Genomic DNA, 23,948 nt, shown 5'->3' on the forward strand with positions numbered 1-23,948 from the left:
TAAATTCTTAAATATTAGACTTACGGTTAATATTACAAGATTAAGGTATATTTATTTATATTGGCAAATTATTATATTTTTAGTAGGATAATGATTCACATAAATAGGCTAAAAAAATTAGGAGATTGAGAGGTATTAGTATACACTCAATATAGCTGTATTAATATATCAATTCATGTTAGACACTTTAAACTAATATTGTTGTTCAATATATTCTTTTATGAAAAATACTATTTAACAATGAATTATCTTAGTCATTGAGACTCATTCTAACTACTGATTCAATAACTAAGCTAACTAAATAAAGCCATCAACGTGTAAAACAGGCACTGATTGCAATATTGGTATTAGTCAGTAAAATTGACAGAATTAGAACTAACTTTGAATTTATTCATTTTAAAAGTGAAAAAATGTGATCCCTCTCCGGCATTTGAACATGGCATCTTGATAAACTAGCAATGACGATGGATGGAGCATAAAAAGTTGCACATTTTTTAAAAGAAGTTTTTCATGAGTTTTACATGGTCCCACTCGCATTTTAAATAAAAAAGTTGGGCTCAGTTTTCTATAACTTGTTTTAAATTTACTTAAAAATAAATAAAGATGATAATAATTTGAGAATGTGTTTTAGGAATTATTGATATTGGCGTATGGGTTTAAAGGTATTATGGTAGTTGTAGAATAGAGTAAGTTTGATTAGTTTTACATGCATGGGAATGGGAATGGAAAGAAAACAAAAAAACGAAGGTGGTGGAGTCATGTCAAGAAGATTCAATGAACTTGACATGGGTATGAATTTCTATAGGTCTTGACTTTTCAGTATTGAAGACAACAGCGAAGGCAAGGCATGACCAACAAACCAAAACATACGTTGAGGTCAGATATGATAATAATATATATAATACTATAATACACTCACAACAAAAGACCAAAGGTAGCCAAGTACGCAAAAGTTGGGGCATGATAGCCGCCTGCTTTAGAATTACAAGACCATTCAAATAAACAAAAACATACCAACATCTCCTCATCCTCACCATCAATAATGCGATTCCCTTTCAAAATTATAAACCAACCCAATGTTTTCTTCAAAACCAGTTACGTCTACTCTTAAATATGTCTATGCTGCCAATTTCGATCCTCTTAATGTTATCTGCTGCCACCATGTTCCTTCACCGCTTTTTGTAGTATTTCGATAACAAACAACAAAATATGATTAATGACTAACTTCTTTTTCTGCATATCCAAATGGATATCCGCATGCACATTACCTGTTTCTTTATGCCAACACAGAATTCATACGCTGATATTTCAAGTTTGATTTTTAATCTATATATATAACTTTAGTTAAACTTTACTTATTTTATCGGTAGAGTTGTAGTAGTTTGAGATAAACTCTTAAAATATTAATGACAGGCGTTATTCATATTAACAAATATTTATTAGTTATTGTTGTTAATTTTTATTTAAAAGTGTTTTAGAATTAAATCAACTAAAAAAATTAAGTTATTGGTAGTGGAAAAAAAATTAATATTTGTTAAAAATTAATTTTACAGATTTGTGTCTTATATTTAGATTATAAAATTAAATTTTCTTTTAAAAAATTATTCAAACTTATATTTTGTAGTGTATTTAATTTGTTATTTTCTAGAAAAAAAGATTAATTTTATTTGTTATTATTTTATGATATAATTCTATTTAGAATTTAGAAAATAATCTTAAATAATTTTATCTAAACAACTTAGAAAAATAAATACATTAATATCCATGTCTGCCAGTATAAAATATAATTTATAATAATCTTTTAAATATATATATCCAACAGATAAGGAGACAGTTTTTCTTTAAATGGAAGATGCAGTAATAACCGTAACCACTATCCACTCCAATCCAACTCATTATAATCCCTGCCCATGGGACATCTCCTTCTTTATTGTGTGATTGCGGGTTAAAAGAATACAAGGAGGGTACATTATTTCAATTCTTATAAAATTATTAATTATATGAAAATAAAATTTAAAAGTATTTAAAATATTGAACGTAAGATTTTGTAATCCTTGGTGTTAAATATATATATATATAGACATGAACAGTTTTAGAACATGAGAAGGCAGTTTTAAGAAGAGTGAAGTTTGATTGGTTTGATGGATGCGGATGAAATATTGAAGTATCTGTAGGTAAAAGATATTATTGTATAAGAGATGAGATTTGAAGTTTGATTTTGGTTGTGGTAGTGTATGGTTGCAGAGATGGCGGGGGAAGAAGAAGTTGAAGTTGAAGTTGGGGTGAGTGGGGTCGTTGGTAGGTGTGTTGTGGCCCCTTCACTTTTGTTTCGGTCTTCACTCTCTCACCACAACCAAATAATAGTTGCGTCTTCACACGGCTATTCCTTCCATCAAACATAACACCATTTACAAATCACCAAACTAACTCTCTCGTTTTTTCCTCCCTAATAAAAACATTGGGTCCACTGCTGAATTTCATGCCATTGCCAGGTCAAATTTCTCACGTCACACACCTCAATCTTTTACTTTCTTCTTTTAACCTCCCCTTCAATTTTTCATCCTTCTTTTCCACATTTTTCACCCCTTCTTTAGTAAACAATCATGCTTTTTATGCAACTGCTACATCTTAATTATTACTATTTGGGCGTACATATATGACTTATGTTACTCACTCAATATCTATAATTGTTTAAATAGCAAATCTGTGACCTTTTCTCGGTGTTTCCTTCTTTTCAAGTCATTTTCTTGAGAAAAAAAATTCGGAATGAGAAAAGGGCAAGAGAACCAGGAGCAAGCAAAGAGACCCATGATAACAATATTGAAATTGATAGAGCAAACACACACAGGGACCATACACGGCCACTTACAAAATCCCCTTTTATATTATATTATATATATATAGTCACACCCATAAACATGGACAGGGGAGTTCGGGATCATCAGAGAGAATGGGGTTTCTATGATGTGATGTGTGCCAGTTATCTATTTGCTTAACTCAAAATCAACACAATCCAAAATTCTTTTAGGGGACACCATGTACGGGCTTGTACATGTTTTCCAGCTTATTGGCTCCCGCTGCCTGTTCTTCTGATAAATACACTTGGATTAAAAAATTACTCACCTGATCATCATAACTTAATTTCCCACATTTTCTGACCATTAACTTAATCCTTACTTCTTTAATTGCAATATTATGTCATCATGCATCCCATTCTTTCTCTGCGGAAACATCTTATCCAAACTAATTGAATTCCGTGTCACCATCATCATGCTAATAAAACCTCCACCTTCTTAGGTAACTCTAGCCTTCCATAATGCTTTTACTTTTACAAATCATTTGCATAGGAACATGCATCCAATTATATAATATAAGTTTTAGTTAAATCCCAAGTAGGAATTTGAACCCTCTAAGTTTTTCTTTTCTTTTCCTTTAATTAATTATATCATTTAAATAATCACCCATATAGGTATTATAAGTGTATTAGCTCGACCTTTTTTTCATTTTTCTTAAATTTTAAATTAGTTTTATCATCTAAATTTTAAATTTTGAATGATACCCATATATTTAAATTTTAAAATAGATTAAAAAAAGCACATTATTTTTTAATAGAAAGACAATCTTGCTGAATGCATGGATAAATGTGAGGTTTTTTCATCAAAAGGGATTATTAGAATATATATATATAAAATTATATGATCTTTAGCAAAATGGAAGTATGAATAGTAAATTTGGTAGATTGAAAGAATTTAGGCGTTGAAGAGATAAAAAGAATAGAAAAGACAGAAAAAAAAAGCAGAGTGGCGTGTAGATGAGCGTGGATGGATGTACCTTTTTAAGTACAGGGTGAAGTATTGAAAGATCTGACATATGAATATTCAGTATCTATGTATGGAGTAACTGAAGAAGGCAACCTTTTACTCTGGTTTTCACAAGTGTCCGCGGGAGATCCAATGTGCTTTTACTAGCTGTGAAAACTGAAAACTTGGTTGTTAATGCAACTGGGGCAAGAACAAAAAGTTGGCATGAGTTTTCACGAAAGAATCCAAGACACCTATGAAATAAATACTATTGACATTGATCTCTACGAGAATGACATGTTCATTATTAAAAGGCCATTCATAGAAACTTTTATATACACATATACTATATTAATAGCGCGCCTACCATTATATATATATATATATATATATATATATATATATATATATATATATATGTTTGCTTTGCTTTATGAATGGATATGATATGATACCCGAGCTAGCTAAATGAATGAATGTCCCCAACTTCGAAATTTGTAGTCCTATTAACATCACAGGCCTTAAATTTGTCACTGCTCATTCTTACACAATAATAGTTACTGATGGTGATTGAAAACTTCTAAAAGCCTGAGATGTAGAAAATAGCCGTTGCACTTCAGAATTTTAATAAATATGGTTATTCTGTGTCTTTCCATGCGAATCATGGGGTTACCTCAAACAAGCTGGAAAGGGTTATTACTAATTATTTATTGGGCCGTGCATTTCCTTCTTTGTCCATTTCTTTCTACTCTCTGCTTCTTTTCACGCATCACAGTCAAGTGATCCTTTGCTTGCCTTCAGTATCTGTTCACAGACAAATTCTGATAATTACTTACAGGGTTTCATTTTTTGGGATAAGAAAACGAGAGAAGGAATAGATTAATTTCTCAGAGATAGAAATTTAAAATAATAAAATACTATATGAACTGAAATTCTTTTATTTTGTTATGTTGATCATTGTGATATGCTGATGTCTGCTAGTATAGGTCTGATGCATGAGAGCCAAGAAGGGACCACTTTATTTAGGGGCTCATGATTCATAGACACATCATACATGCACTTGATTGGGACCCCTTGCTTTTGTAACTCTCTCTTTAACTTTTCTCTTTTTCCGGTTACCCTTTTTATCTGCTAAAATTTACACACTGTAGGGTAATTGGTAAAGTTCAAGAGATGATAATGCATTGAGAAATTGATAAATAAATCTGAGGGATAATCATTACAAGGGAAATACAACTGTAAATAAATTGGAAAACAATTTTGACATATATTTTCAGCTTTTAAAGCATTAAAGTTGGTGTTATGGTAGTTGGTTCTGCGTTCCTTAGCCATTTAATTGCTTTATCTTCAAACTCAGGCATCCAACCACAAAAAATTCCCAAATAAGTTGATGAGAAAAAAAAAATGGAAATTGCGAAAACGACAAGAAGATATTTAATGGAGAAATGAGCAATGAGATCCCTCCACCCGCTTCTTGTCCATCATCATCCTCCTTTTTTTTTTCTTTTTCTTTTTCTTATTAAACAAACAATTAATTGAGCTTTGCGGAAGGAGACGTTTCCTCGTTTTTCAGCTGTTTGTATCTTCTGACACACCTTGATTGCATTTTCATTATATATTTTTTATAGATTTCTCAGCACAAAGCTACTCTCTCTTTCTCTCTCTCTTCAAAAGTTCTTTGTTGCTCATCAAAGGGTGCTTGGCTTGTGCATCAAATGATTTGAAAAGAGAGGGTCAAATCAAAAGAAGTTCCCCTGTTTTGATCTATTCATTTCACAGGTACTTCTTTTTCAAAAGAAAAAAAGGCACCGAGGCATGTATGCTCACTTCATTGTTCTCACAATTTCCCCCCAACCCAGAATTTGATATAATAAAAAATCAATTTTTTATAGAAAAAAGATCATAAATGTGTGGATAATGAAGTGAACAAAGATGGGCATCTTTTTCCCGAGTCTTTTTTAACCATCTCTCTCTTCAACTCTTTTTTTACCCTTTTCAGTTGGGGTGGAATTGCAGCGGATTTGAGTCTGACAGAGAGCTTTCCTCTTTGCAAGTGAAGCGACTGATGAAATCCCAACATAGATAGATAGATACATAGATCACATATGCACGTTGACAGGTCCGTTTGATCCATCAATTTCTTTCTGCTTTCATGTACGTTTTCGTTACCCATAACTGTTTTGCTTTCATGGGTGAGACTAACTGTGCGTGTGCGTCCTTCTCCTTCTCTCTCTCTCTCTCTCTCTCCTTCTCGTACTTCTCAGCTCACTGCAAATCAATTTCTTCTTTCCCTTGCAGTTCAGAAACGATCATGAACCACGTGCGCACCCCAATTCTCCTATCACCAGGTACACTACATACCATATCATTCATTCCATTAACTAATACACACACAATGAATTATCTTTTAAGTTTTTCTTTAAAACTTCATCAGACACCATCACAAAACCATGCACAAAGCGACTTAATTCGGAATGAACAACAAGAGAGATCTCAAATATTGTTATTCAGGTTCAGTTTTCATCGGTTTTCCCACTTGTGTTTGTGTGTTTGGTCAGGATACCTTTGAGAGAGAAAGTACCAAAAGAGCTGCAATTATTGGGAGTTGTGTTGATGGGTTGATCCACAAATCGTTACAAGATTAATCGCAGGTACGGCACAAATTCAAGTATGTGTAAGTGAGGTGCATGTTTAGGCTATGTGTTGGATTGGATGTGAACTTTGAAAGCACAGAGTAACTAACGTGGTGGTAGTGCTCACTTTTCAGTGAAGTAACAACCTGTTATACCAAAAACCGATGGCGACATACTTTCATCATGGTAACTCCGAAATCCAATCAGGTGCCGCCGACGGACTCCAAACTCTTGTCCTCATGAACCCAGGCTACATCCACTACTCCGACGCACCGTCACAGCCCCCGCCCTCACACGCTGCGGGAAATCTCGTGTTTCTCAACCCCGCCGCAGTTGCCGGCGCGAACAGCAACGGCTCCTTCAACCCTCACGCGCCGCCCTCTCACACCCAACAATTCGTTGGAATCCCCCTCCCCGCTTCCCAGGACCTCAACCACCACTCCATGCACGGGCACCACGATGTCTCGGCACTGCATGGCTTCCTCCCGCGCATGCAGTACAATCACTGGAACGCATTAGACCCGGCTTCGGCGGCGCGTGATACCCCACGCGCGCAGCAGGGCTTGTCTCTGGGGCTGGGGTCGTTCCGAGAGGGTCAGGCCCCGGGCATGTCCGGCGACGACTTGCGCGTGTCAGGGGGTTCGCCGTCGTCGGCGTCTGGGGTTACCAATAATGGAGCATCGGGCATTCAGAGCGTTTTCCTGAGCTCAAAGTACTTGAAGGCAGCGCATGAGCTTCTGGAAGAGGTTGTGAATGTTAACAATGGGATTGGCACCGAGTTGGGTAAAAAGAGTGGGGGACAGACGAAGGTGATTGGAGAATCATCCGCGGCAGGTAGTGGAGATGGTTCAGTTGGTGGGGAAGGGAACGGAAAACGTAACTCTGAGCTATCAACTGCAGAAAGACAAGAAATTCAGATGAAGAAAGCCAAACTGATTGCCATGCTTGATGAGGTATGTGTAGTTCACTTTAATTCAACATCTTTGGTTAAACTTCTCATGGGTTTTTCCGTTATGAACAACTCAATCGTTATAACTTTCACATTTTTAATTGGATTTCCCATTTTTCAACGAGTTTTAAACACACTATTGGTGTTTTTAACTTTTCATGTTGGTATGAGTACTAGTGTTGGACTTCAAATCATAGCTTCATCTTATCTAACGAAAAGTGAATTGGGTTGAGCCTGAGAGAAAAGAATAATTTTGATTAAGACAAACTATAGATCGAAATTATGTTAAAAGAAGTGTTTATTTTAATTACTTCAAATGTTTCAAATAGAATTCTTGAATGGAAAAGGCGTTTTATATAGTATATATGATAATGTCTCACTTATCTAATCTAATGATTAATGCATGGAAATTCAGAAAGATTATGAAGGGCTGATAGTGGTGGATTGCATGGTTGTGGTTGGTTGCAATTGCAAGTACTAAAATATTTGTGAGAGTTGAATTAATGAATAGTTTATTGACGTGATGTTTTTGGTTGAAGGTGGAGCAAAGGTACAGGCAGTACCACCAGCAGATGGAGATTGTGGTGTCATCATTTGAGCAAGCTGCGGGGATTGGGTCTGCGAGAACATACACGGCTCTTGCATTGCAAACAATCTCTAAGCAGTTTCGGTGTTTGAAAGATGCTATTGCAGGGCAGGTTCGAGCTGCTAATAAGAGTTTAGGAGAAGAAGATTGCTTTGGAGGGAAAATAGAAGGTTCGAGGCTCAAATATGTGGACCATCATCTGAGGCAACAACGAGCTCTCCAACAATTGGGAATGATCCAGCACAATGCTTGGAGACCCCAGAGGGGATTGCCTGAAAGATCTGTTTCTGTTCTTCGTGCCTGGCTCTTCGAACACTTCCTCCACCCGTAAGCACTTAACTTTTTTACAAAAACTCTCTCTTCTAACTTCTTCAAAAATTGAACCGCGTGGGTTGAGATAAGCCAATTCTTTTTAACTTCTTGATTCTCTTACAATGAAAAGGTTTACAGTATTTTAAAAGGGTGACTGTTAATTACTTCAAAGATTTGCAAGTTGTGCTGAAATAACTGAGTTTGGTTCCAGTTATCCCAAGGACTCGGACAAACACATGTTGGCAAAGCAAACAGGGCTAACAAGGAGCCAGGTAAGTAACATACTAATGGTATTTATCTCTTCCATTTGATGAATGGTTCTTCGCCTTAACAGTGCTGGGTGGATGACAGGTCTCAAATTGGTTTATAAATGCTCGGGTTCGGCTTTGGAAGCCAATGGTGGAGGAAATGTACTTGGAAGAAATGAAGGATCATGAACAGAATGGATCTGAGGATAAATCAAGCAAGAGCAATGGAGATTCTTCAACGAAAATGGCAGCTCCAGCAGAGAAAGGTCCTTCGAATGAAACCGAGGCTAAAAGTTTCAGTTCCAAACAAGAAGTTTCAAAGAGCCAGAACACTGCTATGGTTTCAGTTTCTAGACCATCAACGTCACCACTTGGTGGGAGTGTGAGAAACCAATCAGGATTCAGCTTCATGGGGTCTTCAGAGCTGGAAGGGATCACACAAGGAAGTCCGAAGAAAGCAAGGAATCATGAGATGATGCATTCCCCAAATAGTGTCCCTTCAATGAACATTGATGTGAAGCCCAATGAGGCAAACAATGAGCAACTCTCAATGAAATTTGGTGACGAAAGGCAAGGCAGAAACGAATCCTCTTTCATGGGAAACCAAACAAACTTCATCGGTGGTTTTGGACAGTACCCAATTGGGGATATTGGAAGGTTTGATGCAGAGCAGTTTGCTCCAAGGTTTTCAGGTAATGGTGTTTCCCTCACTCTTGGTCTTGATTCATTACCCGGAACCCATCAAACATTCCTCCCAAACCAAAACATTCAACTGGGTAGAAGCTTGGACATTGGTGAACCAAATGAGTTTGGTAGCATAAACAATTCCTCTCCTCACTCTTCAGCTGCTTATGAGAGTATCAGCATGCAAAACCCAAAGAGGTTTGCTGCACAATTGTTGCCAGACTTTGTGACCTGAATAAGACATCAAAAGGTGAGCAATGTGATACCACAGTTTCTGAGTTCCTCACAATTTCTTCTTAGTTCCCTGCTTATGCGGGGAGTGCTGAACAATTGTAGTGTAAAGAAAGAAGGAATTTTACTTTAGTATAAGTTTATACCCTGCATAGAACCATTTGAGTTCTTAGATAGCTTAGGATTTCAAAGTATATGGTTGAGGTTGTATATTATTTTTGTAAGCTCTGAAGGTGGGATAGATGGATTGTTGTCATAAACTTTATTTTGGTAAAAGATACCAATATATCTTCGATTGAAAATATATCTTGTGCCTTTTTACATTCTCAACAAACCACAACCAAATACAATATAATATATTCTTTTTAACTACAATGTCTACAGAATTGAAAGTAAAATCTAGAAGGATTATGTCTTTCATAAATGAAAACAAAATGTGAAGATGTTAACACAGAATTTCTTTTCAAGAAATGAAAGCAAAATTAGTTCCATCTGAACATGATCTCAGAAGCACCTTCCAGACCTGTCATAGCCAAAAGTCTTTATACTTCAAGCTGATACATTAAATGTATTTCTTTTCATCCTCTACCCTGTTAGACCCAAAAGCAATTAATAACAAGTTTTTTTTTTTATTTTTATGTGGCAGTCAATTTGTGAATTAACACATTTTCTTATTCAACAATTTGCTTATAAGTAACTTTTAAGGAAAATCTACCGACACAAAAAAGTTTCTACTTCCCTTTGACACTATACTTCACTATCCTTCACTTTCACTTTTGTTAGGACCCTTTTACCTCTCTAATGGTAGTTATTGATGTCAAGTAATTTTTATGCTAATTTTAATTTGGTGAGTATAAGATTGCACAAAATGTTACCTATCTTCCTATTAATTATAATTTTTACTCGAACTTAATAACTTAATAACTCTCAACGTCTCAATAATTCTATAAATAAATAATTTCCTTTCAATATTCCATAATTTAAAGATCACTCTCTATTCCATGTAAAAATAACTAACTTGCATTTGTATTTAAACTCGTATTAAGAAATTAGTACTAAACCAACAATTTGAATTTAATAACTATGGACATCTCAATAAGTCTACAAAGAAGTAATTACCTTCCAAAGTTTCATAATTTAAAGATTAACTTCTCTTCCATATAGAAAATTCAAGCATATAACTAACTTGTACTTCTATTAAGAAATTAGGACTAAATGGACCGTCTTATAAGGTCATATTTTATATAAAGAAAATATTATGAAATCTAAGTGACTTAAACTCAATGTTTATAAATGAGAATGTTGGTAAAAAAAATCCATAAACCATTCTATTAAGATTTTAAATTGGAGCTACTGTTAATATCTCAAATAAGTTTAACTCGGATCTCATGTGTTGTTAGATCTTCTTGATGAATCTGTTTAAATAAAGAGTGTTAAAATTAGTGATAAATGTCAAAATCCACATTAACTTTTACAAAGATATTTCATTAGCCAAATTCATCTTCAAAATATTTAATGTAAAATTCATAAAATTCGGATGTAAAATACTTCATGCATAATCTGCATTATTGAAAAACTAAATATGCCAGATACCATCCTACAATTATTATTTTTTTGCATTAAATGGTAGAACATGAAGATATAGATGCAATATTATTGGACAAGACGCCAACAGCATGCTAGAATTGTGAACAAAATTTACCAATGCGAGGGACTTGGTTTGAAAATGTAAGGGGAGGGAGAGGTTATGGTTCAAGTTTTTGTGTTTAGAGTTCAAGTTCATTGGTAAAAAAGTTAATAATTGATATGGTCAATTCATGAACATATGGAGAAATTAATTATACTCACATCTCTTGTTTTTTAGTTATAGTACATTAAATTATTTAATTACAATAAAGTGTCACTAAATATATAGAAAGAATTATTTGTAATTGTGATTTATCTTATTTTAAATTTATGTTCATTTATTTGTATAGAACATTAAGATATAAATTTATATTAAATAGTAACAAATTCACTCTATTTAATTATATGATAATTTATAATTGAAGGATGATATGATTTTTTTTTACATTGTTAATATAATGACTATTTTTTTTAATTTTTTTATATTTTAAAACTTTAATTTGTAATCTTTATAAATGTATTTGGTATAAGTTTTAGTTATTAAATAAAATAATAAGAAAAGTGAGTGAGAATTTATTAAAGATAGGTATGTGCTATTTTATTAAGAGACCCAAGTGAAGCATGAATAGTTCTTGTTCAACATTATCATACCAATTTGTCCAATAAACAACTTCACTCCGTTGCAGACTATTGATAAAGAAATTGTTAAACAGGAAAAGATTTTTCACTGTTGTAAATATTTTTCAAATAAACAGAGCAATATTGTTTTGAACAATAATATTGCAGATTTGGCTTATGACAAGAGATTTTGCAGGTTAAAGTTGATGCTAAATATTTTCATCTTGCAGCATCATAACTGATAGTTGGCATGTCAATTTAACACAAACATGCAGAAGACACTGGTATGATGATTGTCCAAAACTGGTACAAGATAGTAACACGGTTCGAACACACATTGAATACAACATAAATTGGTGTTGACCAAACTTTATGAATGTTTGATCCAATCTCCATCAACTCTCTCTCCGGTAAACTTACGTCCAGTACACTGTATTTATGATGAGATTCTAAGGAGCCACACCACAAACAAAAATGCTCAACACCTAATAAACCTCACAATAGAATCCCATACCTTACAATTGAATTAATGAAACAATTTAATATCCTGAAGCAGTTGTTGGGAGTAATGGGTCAATCAATTGCAAGCTTGGTTAATGTGTTAACATTTTTGGAGTTGATCTATAAATTAGTCAATTGCTTCTGAATGTATAATATCAAAGTTTATTGGTGGTAGGTTTTTAAACCAATATATCTAATGTGATAGGGTAGTCCCTGATCATATGAATTATACAACTACCCTACGGTTTTGGCTAGTCTACAATGGTGATCACTCTAAGAGAGTTGACGACTACTGTAATTGTCACAAAAATTGTGTATAATACGTTATGAAGCTTGACTATCAAAGAGATTAGAAAAATCACTACTCTTCTACCTCCAAAATTCCAACCAATACTCTAGCAAAAACAGTTTATTTTGTTGAACTAAATTTCTAAGCTATGAATCAGCTACTGGTGTGTTCTCTTTATTATTCTACATAGCAACTATTTTTAAAATCTGAAGTAATAGTTTCATTAAGCATGTTGTTTGTCTAACTATGTTTAACTTAAATTGTAAAAAAAAAAAAATATAACTAAAATATCATTATGGTTTTTACCTCCACCTTCCCAATAATGTCACTAATATTCGTCACCTTTTACCTACAGCGTAATAGGATTTGGGAAATGACATTGTTATGCACATAACGAGAATTTTCAATTTCAATTTTCCAAGCAGTTATTCGAATTCTATTCTCTCAAACTCAATTCCTGTTCTATCTTTTACCTTCATTGATGCTCCTTGGAACCAACCAGGGAGAATTCTCCTTTCCGATCAAAAGTAGCCGTCAAAATGATTAGTTTTCTCCCTTTAAAATACCACACAACTTCGTACGATTGCGCTGTGTGCTCATGTTGAGTTAACAAACCACGGTGCAGGACCTGTCTTGAACAGCATCTCCATGTAATTAGAAATGCCCAAGCAAATCCAACGTCAAAAAGTAGTGTATCATGATTTTGCTTACTATGAAATAAATAATTTCAAAACTACATCCTTTACAGTTCATAGTTAGTACAACATTTTACAAAACTCCTCAGAATAATTTACATTGAATTGTTGAGATATGGAGATTCTAAATGCCTCCAACAAAAAATTCCATTCATGTGAAAAAAGAGATGATTTCTTGGAAACGCCTTGACAAGATCTTGGATTAGTAGTGCAATATAAAATAACAGAATTTGTGAAAGCCTCAAAATGAGTTGGTCATGGCATGCTCATCCCCTACCAATGATAGTCTTCTTTTAGCAACCTTGGACCTATAACACCATACTTCAAATGCTTCAGTTAAGTCTGGATACTGCATATACTCGTTATCCAGCCACTCAGTTAAAATATCTGCCTGATCCCCAGATGGCAATGCAAGAATGATAGATACAAAGGTGGATTCTAGGGATTGCCACATTTCGCCATCTAATTTAAGTAGCATGGCATTCTCACAATTCGTTGTAACAGAATCAATCAATGGTTTTGTAACCCTCACAAACGGAAGCCACACTTTCAAAACTTGAAGGCGTTTTGCAGTTGGCAATATAACAGTGCCATAACCAATTGCCTCTAAAACCTTTGATGTCACCTCAACAGCTCTTAACTTTATCTCAATGACTTCTGTTGTAGAACTTCCTTGTTCAAGAACCTTGACAATTTTTTCTGATGCATCGGACCAATACTCAACAAATTCTCTCATTATTTCCAACTTACTCAATATCTGACAGGCCCACGACAAATCAGTCAAATAGGATTGAAACAACTGAACATTTCCCGCCTCAGAGAGTGACTCTGTAGTACCAGAGAAAAAAGCTGTTACCGAGTCTATAAACCGGGCAAACAGTCTGTTTACACATTCTTTTACTTCGACTTTTATGTTGTCGTCAGCTGTCAGTAAAGGGGCATCATCATCTTCAGTTAGCATGTACTCAAGTTGCTCTTGTGCTGAAGATTTAAGATCATTCATATTTGGGGATGGAGATGACGTAGAAAAACGGATAGCAGAGACAAAGATATTTACGATAGCAGACTGCTTAACTGGTTGAAGTCTAGCAAGGATAGGTTCAGCCTGTAATCCCATTCGAGGTACAATTCTCAAGATCTCTTCCTCCTCGGCCTCCTCCCATGTAACAGCTTCTAAGTAGTTCACACATGCAGTTATTATCTGTGGGCATCCAAGTTCAACCGCGACCTGGAGAATGCCAAGGGCATTTCTAACACCATGCCACAAATCATCAACTGAACCATCTATGACAATGTAGAGAAGACGTATAAGATTTACATGGTAATCAAAATCCAACTCTTGGCAATAGATATCGACACAATTGCGCGAATCAAGGATCTGACATGTTGGCCAGTTCTCAGACAACCTATCCGCAAAGTACTTGCAATTTTTTACAAGAGTCTCTGAGTGGCAGTATAGCCAATCATCTCGACCTTCCGGAGTGCGTAGCCTCACAACAACATCACTAGTTAATCGGTCACCAATCACACAAGCAATTTTTTCTTCTTTATCCTGGACGAAAGAGGATAATGTAATCACTAATAACAGATACAAGAGACTGTAGCACCATACATTTAGGTGGTAGTACTGAAATAACAAACTGAAAAATCCGCAGCAGATGATCTATTGCCAATGTTTAAAAAAAAGGTCCTCAATCACTATTAAAGGTTTTTAAGGTGTATGCCACGGCAAATTTAACTGCATTGGACGAATTTCTCTGCTACTTCAAAAAAATACAACGCAAAGCAATTCAACCAGAACTAAAATTCAAAACCTTGACCGTTGTTAGTGTTGAAGATTGACAAATTCCAATTCATAAATTGCCCTTGCATGTAATAAAACGTTTGACGTACATTGATGTAGATAGAAAAGCAACCCAAGAAAGAAGATTGTATAAAAACCTAATTTTTTTTTTTTTATTTAATTTTAAAGATTAATAAAGTGAAATTAACAGTGGTGAAATCTGACAAAACAGAAGGGGGAAAGGGTGGAGAAAGAAACTCACAATAGGGTCCATTGAGATTAAGAGCAGTGAGAAGCGATATTTCTACAGCTGCAATCAGAAAAGAGGAATTAGAATTGGAAGGAGGCGACAAGAGTAAAAGAGATGTAAGTAAGCAGCATGGGATCTTGAGTGTATGAAATTGAAATGGAAGCAAAGCGAAATAAAGAAATGATGAAAATGAGGATTAAATGAGTGAGAATGAAAGAAGTACCGGATCTATTAGGTATTCCATGTGAGTGTAAAGTTAAAAGCTTTCAATCTGAGGAACGACGAATGAAGAACACGCACTCTCCTGTCCTATTACCCATTGCTGCTTCTTATCGACTTTAAACGCATCGTTGCGTTCCCTTTTTTTATGTTTTTCCTTTTCCAACTTGCCAACTTGCTCAACTTGCATGGATTATATACACATAATTCTATTAAATCTATCTACACTTTATTCATTTTTTACCAAACAATTTAATTATGCGTATGCATGTGCCTAATCAACTTGAAGATAATGGATTCACTATAATTTCTTTGCTTTTCCTCTCCAAATTACACTTTCTCATTCTTACTCTCTCTTTTTTTCCTTTTTTCCCTCTTGTCATGATTTTCAGCCTATGCGCCCCTCTCCAACAGGCCATAAGCCCAATAGCCCAATGCCACATCTGTTTTACCTTCGTGGTTCTTCTTGTTGTGTTTTTTTCACTGCCAAATTGCCCTTACTCATTATTGTATTCTATTTCGATAGGGATTTTGTGGGAGAAGGATTCAGTGAATTGTTATCACTGTTGAGTATTTGGACGTAATCGTAGTGGAGAGTGCATAGAAAGTGAGTAGAATGTGAATGAAACTGTTGGTCCTGATCCTGTATTTATAAGTTATCTCATGGACCCTAAAATGACACAGGTCTAATAAAATATAAACAAAACTACCTTAAACTCCGGTTGGTTGCTTATAAACCGCCATCTGGATCTTTAATAAGATATCTTTAATTATTTTATCATCCGTTGGACATCGGACCCAATAATAATATAAGCGTTGGTCCAACTTTAATGGAACTGTTTGCCCTTGTTGGCCATAATGGTACCCGAACAGTGTTGAGTGTATGACCGTTCGGTCTCTACTAGGTATAACACATAGTTGACGAGCGTTGTCGCGGTTTGACCTGATTGACGAACATTGTCCCGATTTGACCAGGTTGATAAGTGTTGCTAAAGTAGATAGGTCAATCGGTCTTGGAAGCTAAGACCTGGATATCATATTATACATATTCTTTTATATAATAAAAAAACAGCTTCGTTATTCTTAAATTATTGTCACAAAAGTGACCTTATTGGTTATTGTGTTGGGTTATAAAGTTGGTAGGTCTTTTTTCCTGCACTCCCATTGTTATTAACCAAAAGATACTAAAATACTCTTTTTCATTACATTATAGAGGAAGAAGAAGAAAGAGAAAAAACGTGAAAAAAATCTTGTTTTGGAACGTATTTAACATGTTTTAGAAAGTTTCTCCAGGAAATCTTGTTTCCAAAAACTTTTTTCTGAAAGATATCGCATATGTTCTCAAAAGTTTATTCTGAAAATTTTGTTCTAAAATAGTAATTCTGAATGTATTCTATACCGAAATTATGTTCCAAAAATTCTAAATAGTTTCTTCTGAGATATTTTTAAAATAAATAATACAAAATTCACTTTTACAAAAAGTAAGATATCATTTTTAAAGTTATTCGAGTAGAGATAAAAATTATGGAGCTGCATGAAGAAAAAGAAAGTTGTATTGATTATGGAGTGTTTCATCTGCGTCTCCAACCCTTTCACCTTACACTCCAAATTTTTATAAATACCCTTTAAATAATAGAGGTAGTTATGCATTAAAATTGATTTGTTGAGAATTTATATGTGCATTAAATGAAGTCTTCAAAAGTTGAATATAATGTTTCAAAAGACTTATATCCATTTCATTTTTGTTGAGTGTTTGCTCCCTATGCACCCCATTTCTTTTAAGGTTTTCCTACTGAGTGTTCTCCTCATTTTTTCGTTAAGTTTTGAGAAATTGTTAGACCATTTCTTGAGTATTGAAGTTGTTTGAGATAGTTTGGCAGCTTGAAGGTGTTGGAAGCAGTTTAGACATAAAGGTCTGAGATAATTGGAGGCGGTAGAAACTTGAACGCTCAAACATTTTACCTCGAATATCTATATTCGAAGAAGAGTAAAATTTCAAAAATATAAATCAAATCTGAAAATCATAACACATCAGATGAAAAACAGATCGAATATCGACATCCCATGTTATAAATTTTGGATGTCAAAATTCGATATATAGAGAATGGGATGTTGAGATTCGATGTTCTCTTTCAATTTTTCATGTCACGTTGAATGAAATATACACCTGGGTTAATTAGTTTTGCTTTTTGTACGCATAATCCACTTGCTTTTTCTTTCTATGATCCAAATTGATATTCTTACCGTAACATTAATTATATTTTTTTTTCATTTATCAGTAACATTCATAAATTAACATTGATTTTTATTTTTTGATTTTGATTTGTGGTTTTGCTGGAAATGTGTAACATTAAAAGAGTTAGATATATAATAAATGAGATGAAACCATCATTTATGTTAATTTAATTTTTATAATTATTTAATTTTGTTAATATAAAAAATGTATTTTAAATGTTTATTTTTATAATAAAAAATGAATTTTTATAATTATTTAATTTATTTTTAAGTTTTTTAGATTGTTTATAAATGTTGTATTTATTGCATTAGTTTATGATTTTTTATTTTTATTATAAATGTTTAATTTATTCTATTATTTTTTTATTTTGTTAAAATTTTTGTATAAAATAAATGGTATGAATTTTTTTTATTTTTTTTAAAATTGGTATTTAAAATTCAAATGACAATTTGAAATAAATTTTTACGTAGTTTTAAGTCATATTATTTTGTTTTTTTTAAGTTTATTAAATTATTTATAAATGTATAAATTATTTTATTAGTTGATGAATTTATAATTATTGAATTTCTTGTATTAGTTTTTTATTTTATTTTTTGAATGATGTAAAAAACTATTTTGGTGTTTTATTTTTTAAGTTTATTACATTGTTTTTTAGATTTTAAAATTTAATTATAAATGTTTAATTTATTCTATTAGTTTTTCATTTTCTTAAAAAAAATTATAAAATAAATTATATGACTTTTTAATTTATTAAAATAAAATTGGTATGTAAAATTGATATGAAAATTTAAAATGATTTTTTTGGTAGTTTTAAATAAATATTAAATATTAAACAAATCAAACATTAAATTCTATAAAATTATAAAAATTTAAATAAATATTAAATAATTAGAAACAATTAATTTTAATTCAAAATAAATTTAATTAACTAAAATATTTATATAATTATAAAATCATAATATTTCAATAAAAAAAGTAACAAAATATCTCAAAATTATAAAAAAATAAAAAACTATAAATCAATGTAATTAAAAAAAAATGAAAAAACTAGAAAAAAAAATTAGAACAAAAAAATTTAATCAAAATATAAATTATTAATTAATTAAAATAAATATATGTGTATCAAATGACATAAAATTTAAAAAAGCGAACTTGGAAGTGGAAAAGAACCAAAACTGTATTTGAAGAAATCAAAGAAAGTAAAAAAAAAAAGAGAAATTGAGATTGAAAAGAAAAACAACAGTTTTTAAAGAAAGAAAAAGTTGTTGAAAGAATCTGGTCAAAGATTCTGCTCTTTTTATTAAAAATTAATAACATTTTAATTGCTTTTAATTAGGGGTAAAATCGTGTTTTTCAAAATGTTAATATTTGAAGGTGTAGAATAAAGTGTTTAGTGGTGTAGGGTGAAACTCCAGGCAACTCGTCTCCATTTATTTTAGTTTGACTCATTTTAGATAATTTCTTCCTGCCCCCATGTTTTCATTATGCGCACCACAGTCTAATTAATGATAACATTATTGAAGATGTTTATTAGTTTTTTTTTAATCTCCTTGTAAAACTTATTTCTCAGTAAAGCATACATTGAGCCAATCCGACTTTGATTTTGACAGTTATCATTATTATTTAAACGTGTTTTAATTGTTGCTTTTACTAATTCGATTTGTGGAAGCTCCCTTGACAAATAAAATTAGACGCATTTCAGGAATGTTAAATATTGAATTGATGACTCTAAATGATAGGGCTTTTTTTCTTGATTAACTTTTTGAGTTTTTGAGAACATATAATTGAATCTTTATTAAATTTTTGTGTTTGAAATTTTAATTTTTTTTAATTGAGTCTATACAGTTAAATTTTCTTGTTAGTTATCTTATATTTTCGTTATCTTACACTACAAGAAAATCTTTAAATAACAATCAATTTAAAAAAAATTGTTAACTATAATGACTAATTTAGATTGTAACTTATAAAATAAAATTTATTGGTCACTAAAATAGTTATTATTATAAATAAAAACGTATAATTAATTTATGAATTAGATTCTAAATTAATCAATAACATTAGTTAACAATATTTTGACTACAAAAATATTTTATCATTAAGTTGGTCATAAAAATTAATTAAGAATCAATTTAAATATTAATTTATTTGACTGTCAAAATCTAATTTTAGTGACCAAAGTTATAGTAATTCAAAAATTAATTATAGTTTTTTATTCATAATGACTATTTTTGTAACTAATAATAAGAATTTTATAAATTAATATCTGAATTAGTGATCAATTATTTTTTTATCTAAAATTGATTTTTATTTAAATATTTTCTAAATGTTAAACATTGCCACATGATATTTAGTTTTTAATTAAAATTTTAAAATTAAACAAATATAAAATCATATAATTATAGAATTTTGGATCAAGTTATTCTCAAGGTTGTTTATGTTAAGCATCGTTACTATCATTCTTGTTAGATCAAGTTTGCAAGTCATGTCATCAATTGTCGTGTTACCATGTCATTGAGAATACCACCAATTTCGAATAAAATAATCGTAATAAGTGTCATTTATGACAACAATTTTAACCATCATAAAAAAAAATTATTTTCAATTACAACTACATTTAATTATGCTTCTAAAACCATTGTGAGAATGTCTGAAGAATCATCGTTAAAGATGTGTTTTCCAATAGTGTTTTTAAGTTAAAGGATCGACAATAAATATATTATGGGTTTAGGTAAACAAATTTAAAGTGGCAGAGAAATTATAAGGTAATATTAGATTATTTTTATTAATTTTATGATGCGCAATTAAGTACTATTTTTACGTAAATTAAAATATATCAATTAGTCTCATAAATCACTAAATAGTTTTTTATAGAGGCCCAAGTGAGCAATAATTCAAACAAGATTTTCCAGTTTAGTAGTTATCATATGAAGTAGTAATTGTTATACTCAATTAATAGTTCAATTAGATCGCATGAAATTAGTAAGATTGACAAATAAATTTTATAGTATGACCAATTAAAAATATAATTTAGAGTCTTAACATATAAATAAATGTGTTGAAAAGTAACATATCTTTGAATAGGTTTTATTTGTATAGGTCAATACTTAGGTTAAAGTTAGACGAAATATTATTGTGATACTTTTCTTTGTTTGAAGGTGTGCTTAGCTTCTGAGTTGAGTGTATAAGAGTTGTTGTCTCCTCTTTAATGGCTACAACAAATGGAAGTCTTCTACAAAACTGTGGGATAGGAAGTGCATGACAATGAAGTTGTTGATTGGCTTGTCAAGGGAGACTATTCAAAAGTGAATAAGAATGCTAAAACCTCCAGAAAAACAAGGAAAGAGAAAGACTTTTTAAAAAAAAATAATTGAAATAATTTAAAATATAGGAAAAGAATTCTAGAAAATGAAAAGTTACATTGATTACAGCCATGTAAAAAGTAATTAAATTTAAATATATCAAATATATCAAATAAAACAGATGTTTGAGATAAATTTTAGTTTTCTCTAGAGTTTCTATGTATAAACAGTTGAGGAAGTAATTCATTAAAATAATGCATATAATTTATTAAAATAGATTGCATAGAAAATTTGTTCAATAAAAATAATAATATAGAACTATATATAAACATTAATAAGAAGCAACATTATATTAAACAATTAATATAAAATTATAATTTTTAAAGAGATTAAAAGTTGTAGTGAAGTATATTAAATGCTCTTCCACTAGTATTATCTTAAAAGTATTGCTAAAAAAGCAAAAATAACGTAGTACTAGTATTTGGAGTAGAAGCTGTCTGGTCCCAAATTGGTTAGAATATGAAAAAGAAAGTAGAGTTGAAAGTGTAGAACAATTAATAATTAATGTGACTGATGAAAAGATGAATTCAAAAAAGGCTACCGTTTTCGGTAACAACACTCAGAACGACTGGGTCTCTTAATCTTAAAAGCATGCAAATTATATCTCACTCGCGGGGTTCATCCTTTTCGGAGTAACTATGTCATATTTTATTATCAAACTTTGAACTCTCAAAAGATAGAATTTGTTTATATTCTTTTCATTTAATTTGAAAAAAAAAACAAATAGCAATCTCTACTTAATGCATGTTAATAAGGATAATGATAATTTGACAATATTTTAATACTATCTATGTGTTATTCTGTAATTGATTCATGTTAGTGTTTATAATTATTATTGATTGTGAAATAATTTTGAACCAATCACATAATGACATGTAAATGATTTTAAAATGTTATAAAAAAATGTTATCAAAGTATCATTATTATCCTATTAATAAAAACACAACTTAAATAAGGAATAAGGACAACACCACCTATCCATTTAAATTTTGTCATAAATTTCAGACTCCAAAAATCATTTAAAATGGGATCAATCATAAATAGTAAAGTTGGAAGATACTTTCCTTTTATCACAATCTTAATTACATTTTTCTTTATATAATTATGTTTTTTATATAATTATGGTCAAATCTTATATTATTAATTTGAGTTAATAAAATAGTTTTTAGGTCTTGTATTTGATTATATAGGTTTATTCTTCTTTAACATTTTTATTTATTATTTTTTTACATGAAAATATTTGGTACTTTCTCATTTTTAATCATGTAAACCATTTATTTATTAAGTAATATAAAAATAAAAACTTGTCATAAAATTTCAAAATAGTTTCTATTTGAAACAATCATACAAACATATACCAGATACATACAAGTATATATAGTTTTTATTTCCAACAATCATACAAACATACACAACATCCAAGTCTCATTTATTAATAATGATTTTCTGTTTTAATTATCGATATATCCGTCAATAATTCAATTTATTAAAAAATTATTTTTAAAATTCATTAATAAATTCACTCGTAATTATATTTATTTTAAAATTCATCGGCAATTATAAAATTTTGAAAACATATTTATTAAAAAACAACTTTTATTAAATATAAGTTATAGAATATTATATATTTAATAATAAAAAAGCAGATAGTTTTAAATTGCGACAAATTTATTGAAATTCATTGTTGTAAAAGAATGAGGTGGACAAATGAATTAAATGATAGATTATATAAATCAGTACAATTAGTTTATTTTCAAATGTTGTTAATTATTTTTCAAACACACATCCAGATACCAATATATAACATATAGAATCAATTATATTTCATAGTAAATGATTAAACAACTCGTGGACCATCGAAAAGAAATAGTTTTTATTTGATAAATATCCTGACAAAAGAAGTTGAGCTGGAGCAATATTTTCAAATCGTAAAAAAAACACCAATACTCATATAACCAAAGTAAACGAACATCCGTTGATTCTCTTAAAAAGTAATTTTTGTTTCATTTAACAATTTCAATGTTTGGGTGGTGCATTATGTTGAAAAATCTTTATATTGAGATTGATTGGGTTCATCAGCAACGTTTAATATATATATATATATATATATATATATATATATATATATATATATATATATATATATATATATATATATATATATATATATATATATATATATATATATATATATATATATATATATATATATATGCTACTAGAAGAAACTAATCACCTAATACTTATATTAGAAGAAATTAAATGAAATTTAACAAATAATAGAAATATACAAAATATTCATAAGAAATGTCTGACTTATGAATATTGGCGTTGACTCTGGTCTTCCCTGTGAGAGGCTTACGTAGTATTAAAACCGGGAAATAAAGAATAGAAAGGTTTTAAGGTTGCGGCTGACCGTTGTTTTTGGCCATGCAAATTTTGACCTCTAACAACTTTGGTTTGAATGCTTTAACTAATACTCAATAATATTAATCACTTCTAAAATGCTCTTGCATGATTGAAAATTAAAATACAAAAATATTTTGTTTAAATGGACATAAATAAGAAGGAAAATAAGGTAAATACTCTTTCTAGTATTTTATTATAGGACACAACGTAAAAGTGGCGTTTGGTCTTTTTGTAAGACCTAATCTATAATATTTATTATATTTATTAATGAATATCCCTCACCAGAAGAATTTGTCTTAATTTTTGGTGGAAAAACACATTTTATGAGTAATATTATTATCAAATATAAAAATCATTTAAATTATTTATAATAATCAGAATGAAATCGTTTAACTATTTTTTATGTTCTTGATATAAATTAGCTATTTTACTTATCTTGATCTTTCATCGCCCACTTTTTACACACCCTCGGGGTTTTTGAATAGGTGAATGGATTATTTGTAACAATTGAAAGAGTTTG

General features: G+C 30.9%; 2 protein-coding genes across 4 annotated transcripts; one reads left to right on the forward strand and one right to left on the reverse strand.

Moving 5' to 3' along the window:
• The first annotated feature begins 5,318 nt into the window (after positions 1 to 5,318).
• LOC108329128 (BEL1-like homeodomain protein 1) lies at positions 5,319 to 9,747 on the forward strand. 3 transcript variants are annotated; one of them, XM_017563176.2, is made up of 8 exons: positions 5,319 to 5,579; positions 5,800 to 5,919; positions 6,099 to 6,148; positions 6,359 to 6,468; positions 6,568 to 7,386; positions 7,922 to 8,295; positions 8,492 to 8,552; positions 8,632 to 9,747. In XM_017563176.2, the coding sequence occupies exons 5-8, from the start codon at positions 6,598 to 6,600 to the stop codon at positions 9,445 to 9,447; spliced, it is 2,040 nt and encodes a 679-aa protein (XP_017418665.1). In that variant the 5' UTR covers positions 5,319 to 5,579; positions 5,800 to 5,919; positions 6,099 to 6,148; positions 6,359 to 6,468; positions 6,568 to 6,597; the 3' UTR covers positions 9,448 to 9,747. The 3 variants fall into 3 exon arrangements, with proteins under 3 accessions (XP_017418665.1, XP_052728806.1, XP_017418664.1); XM_052872846.1 differs by having other exon boundaries at positions 5,320 to 5,579; positions 5,800 to 5,954; positions 6,359 to 6,451; XM_017563175.2 differs by having other exon boundaries at positions 5,320 to 5,579; positions 6,359 to 6,451.
• A 3,410-nt stretch (positions 9,748 to 13,157) lies between these two features.
• LOC108326857 (BTB/POZ domain-containing protein At3g05675) lies at positions 13,158 to 15,594 on the reverse strand. The gene is made up of 3 exons (XM_017560448.2): positions 15,429 to 15,594; positions 15,218 to 15,265; positions 13,158 to 14,724 (listed from the first exon to the last, which is right to left on the reverse strand). The coding sequence occupies exons 2-3, from the start codon at positions 15,227 to 15,229 to the stop codon at positions 13,414 to 13,416; spliced, it is 1,323 nt and encodes a 440-aa protein (XP_017415937.1). The 5' UTR covers positions 15,230 to 15,265; positions 15,429 to 15,594; the 3' UTR covers positions 13,158 to 13,413.
• Between the last annotated feature and the right edge of the window lie 8,354 nt (positions 15,595 to 23,948).

The sequence above is a fragment of the Vigna angularis genome, chromosome 2, assembly GCF_016808095.1.
Source record: "Vigna angularis cultivar LongXiaoDou No.4 chromosome 2, ASM1680809v1, whole genome shotgun sequence".
Lineage (NCBI taxonomy): Eukaryota > Viridiplantae > Streptophyta > Magnoliopsida > Fabales > Fabaceae > Vigna > Vigna angularis.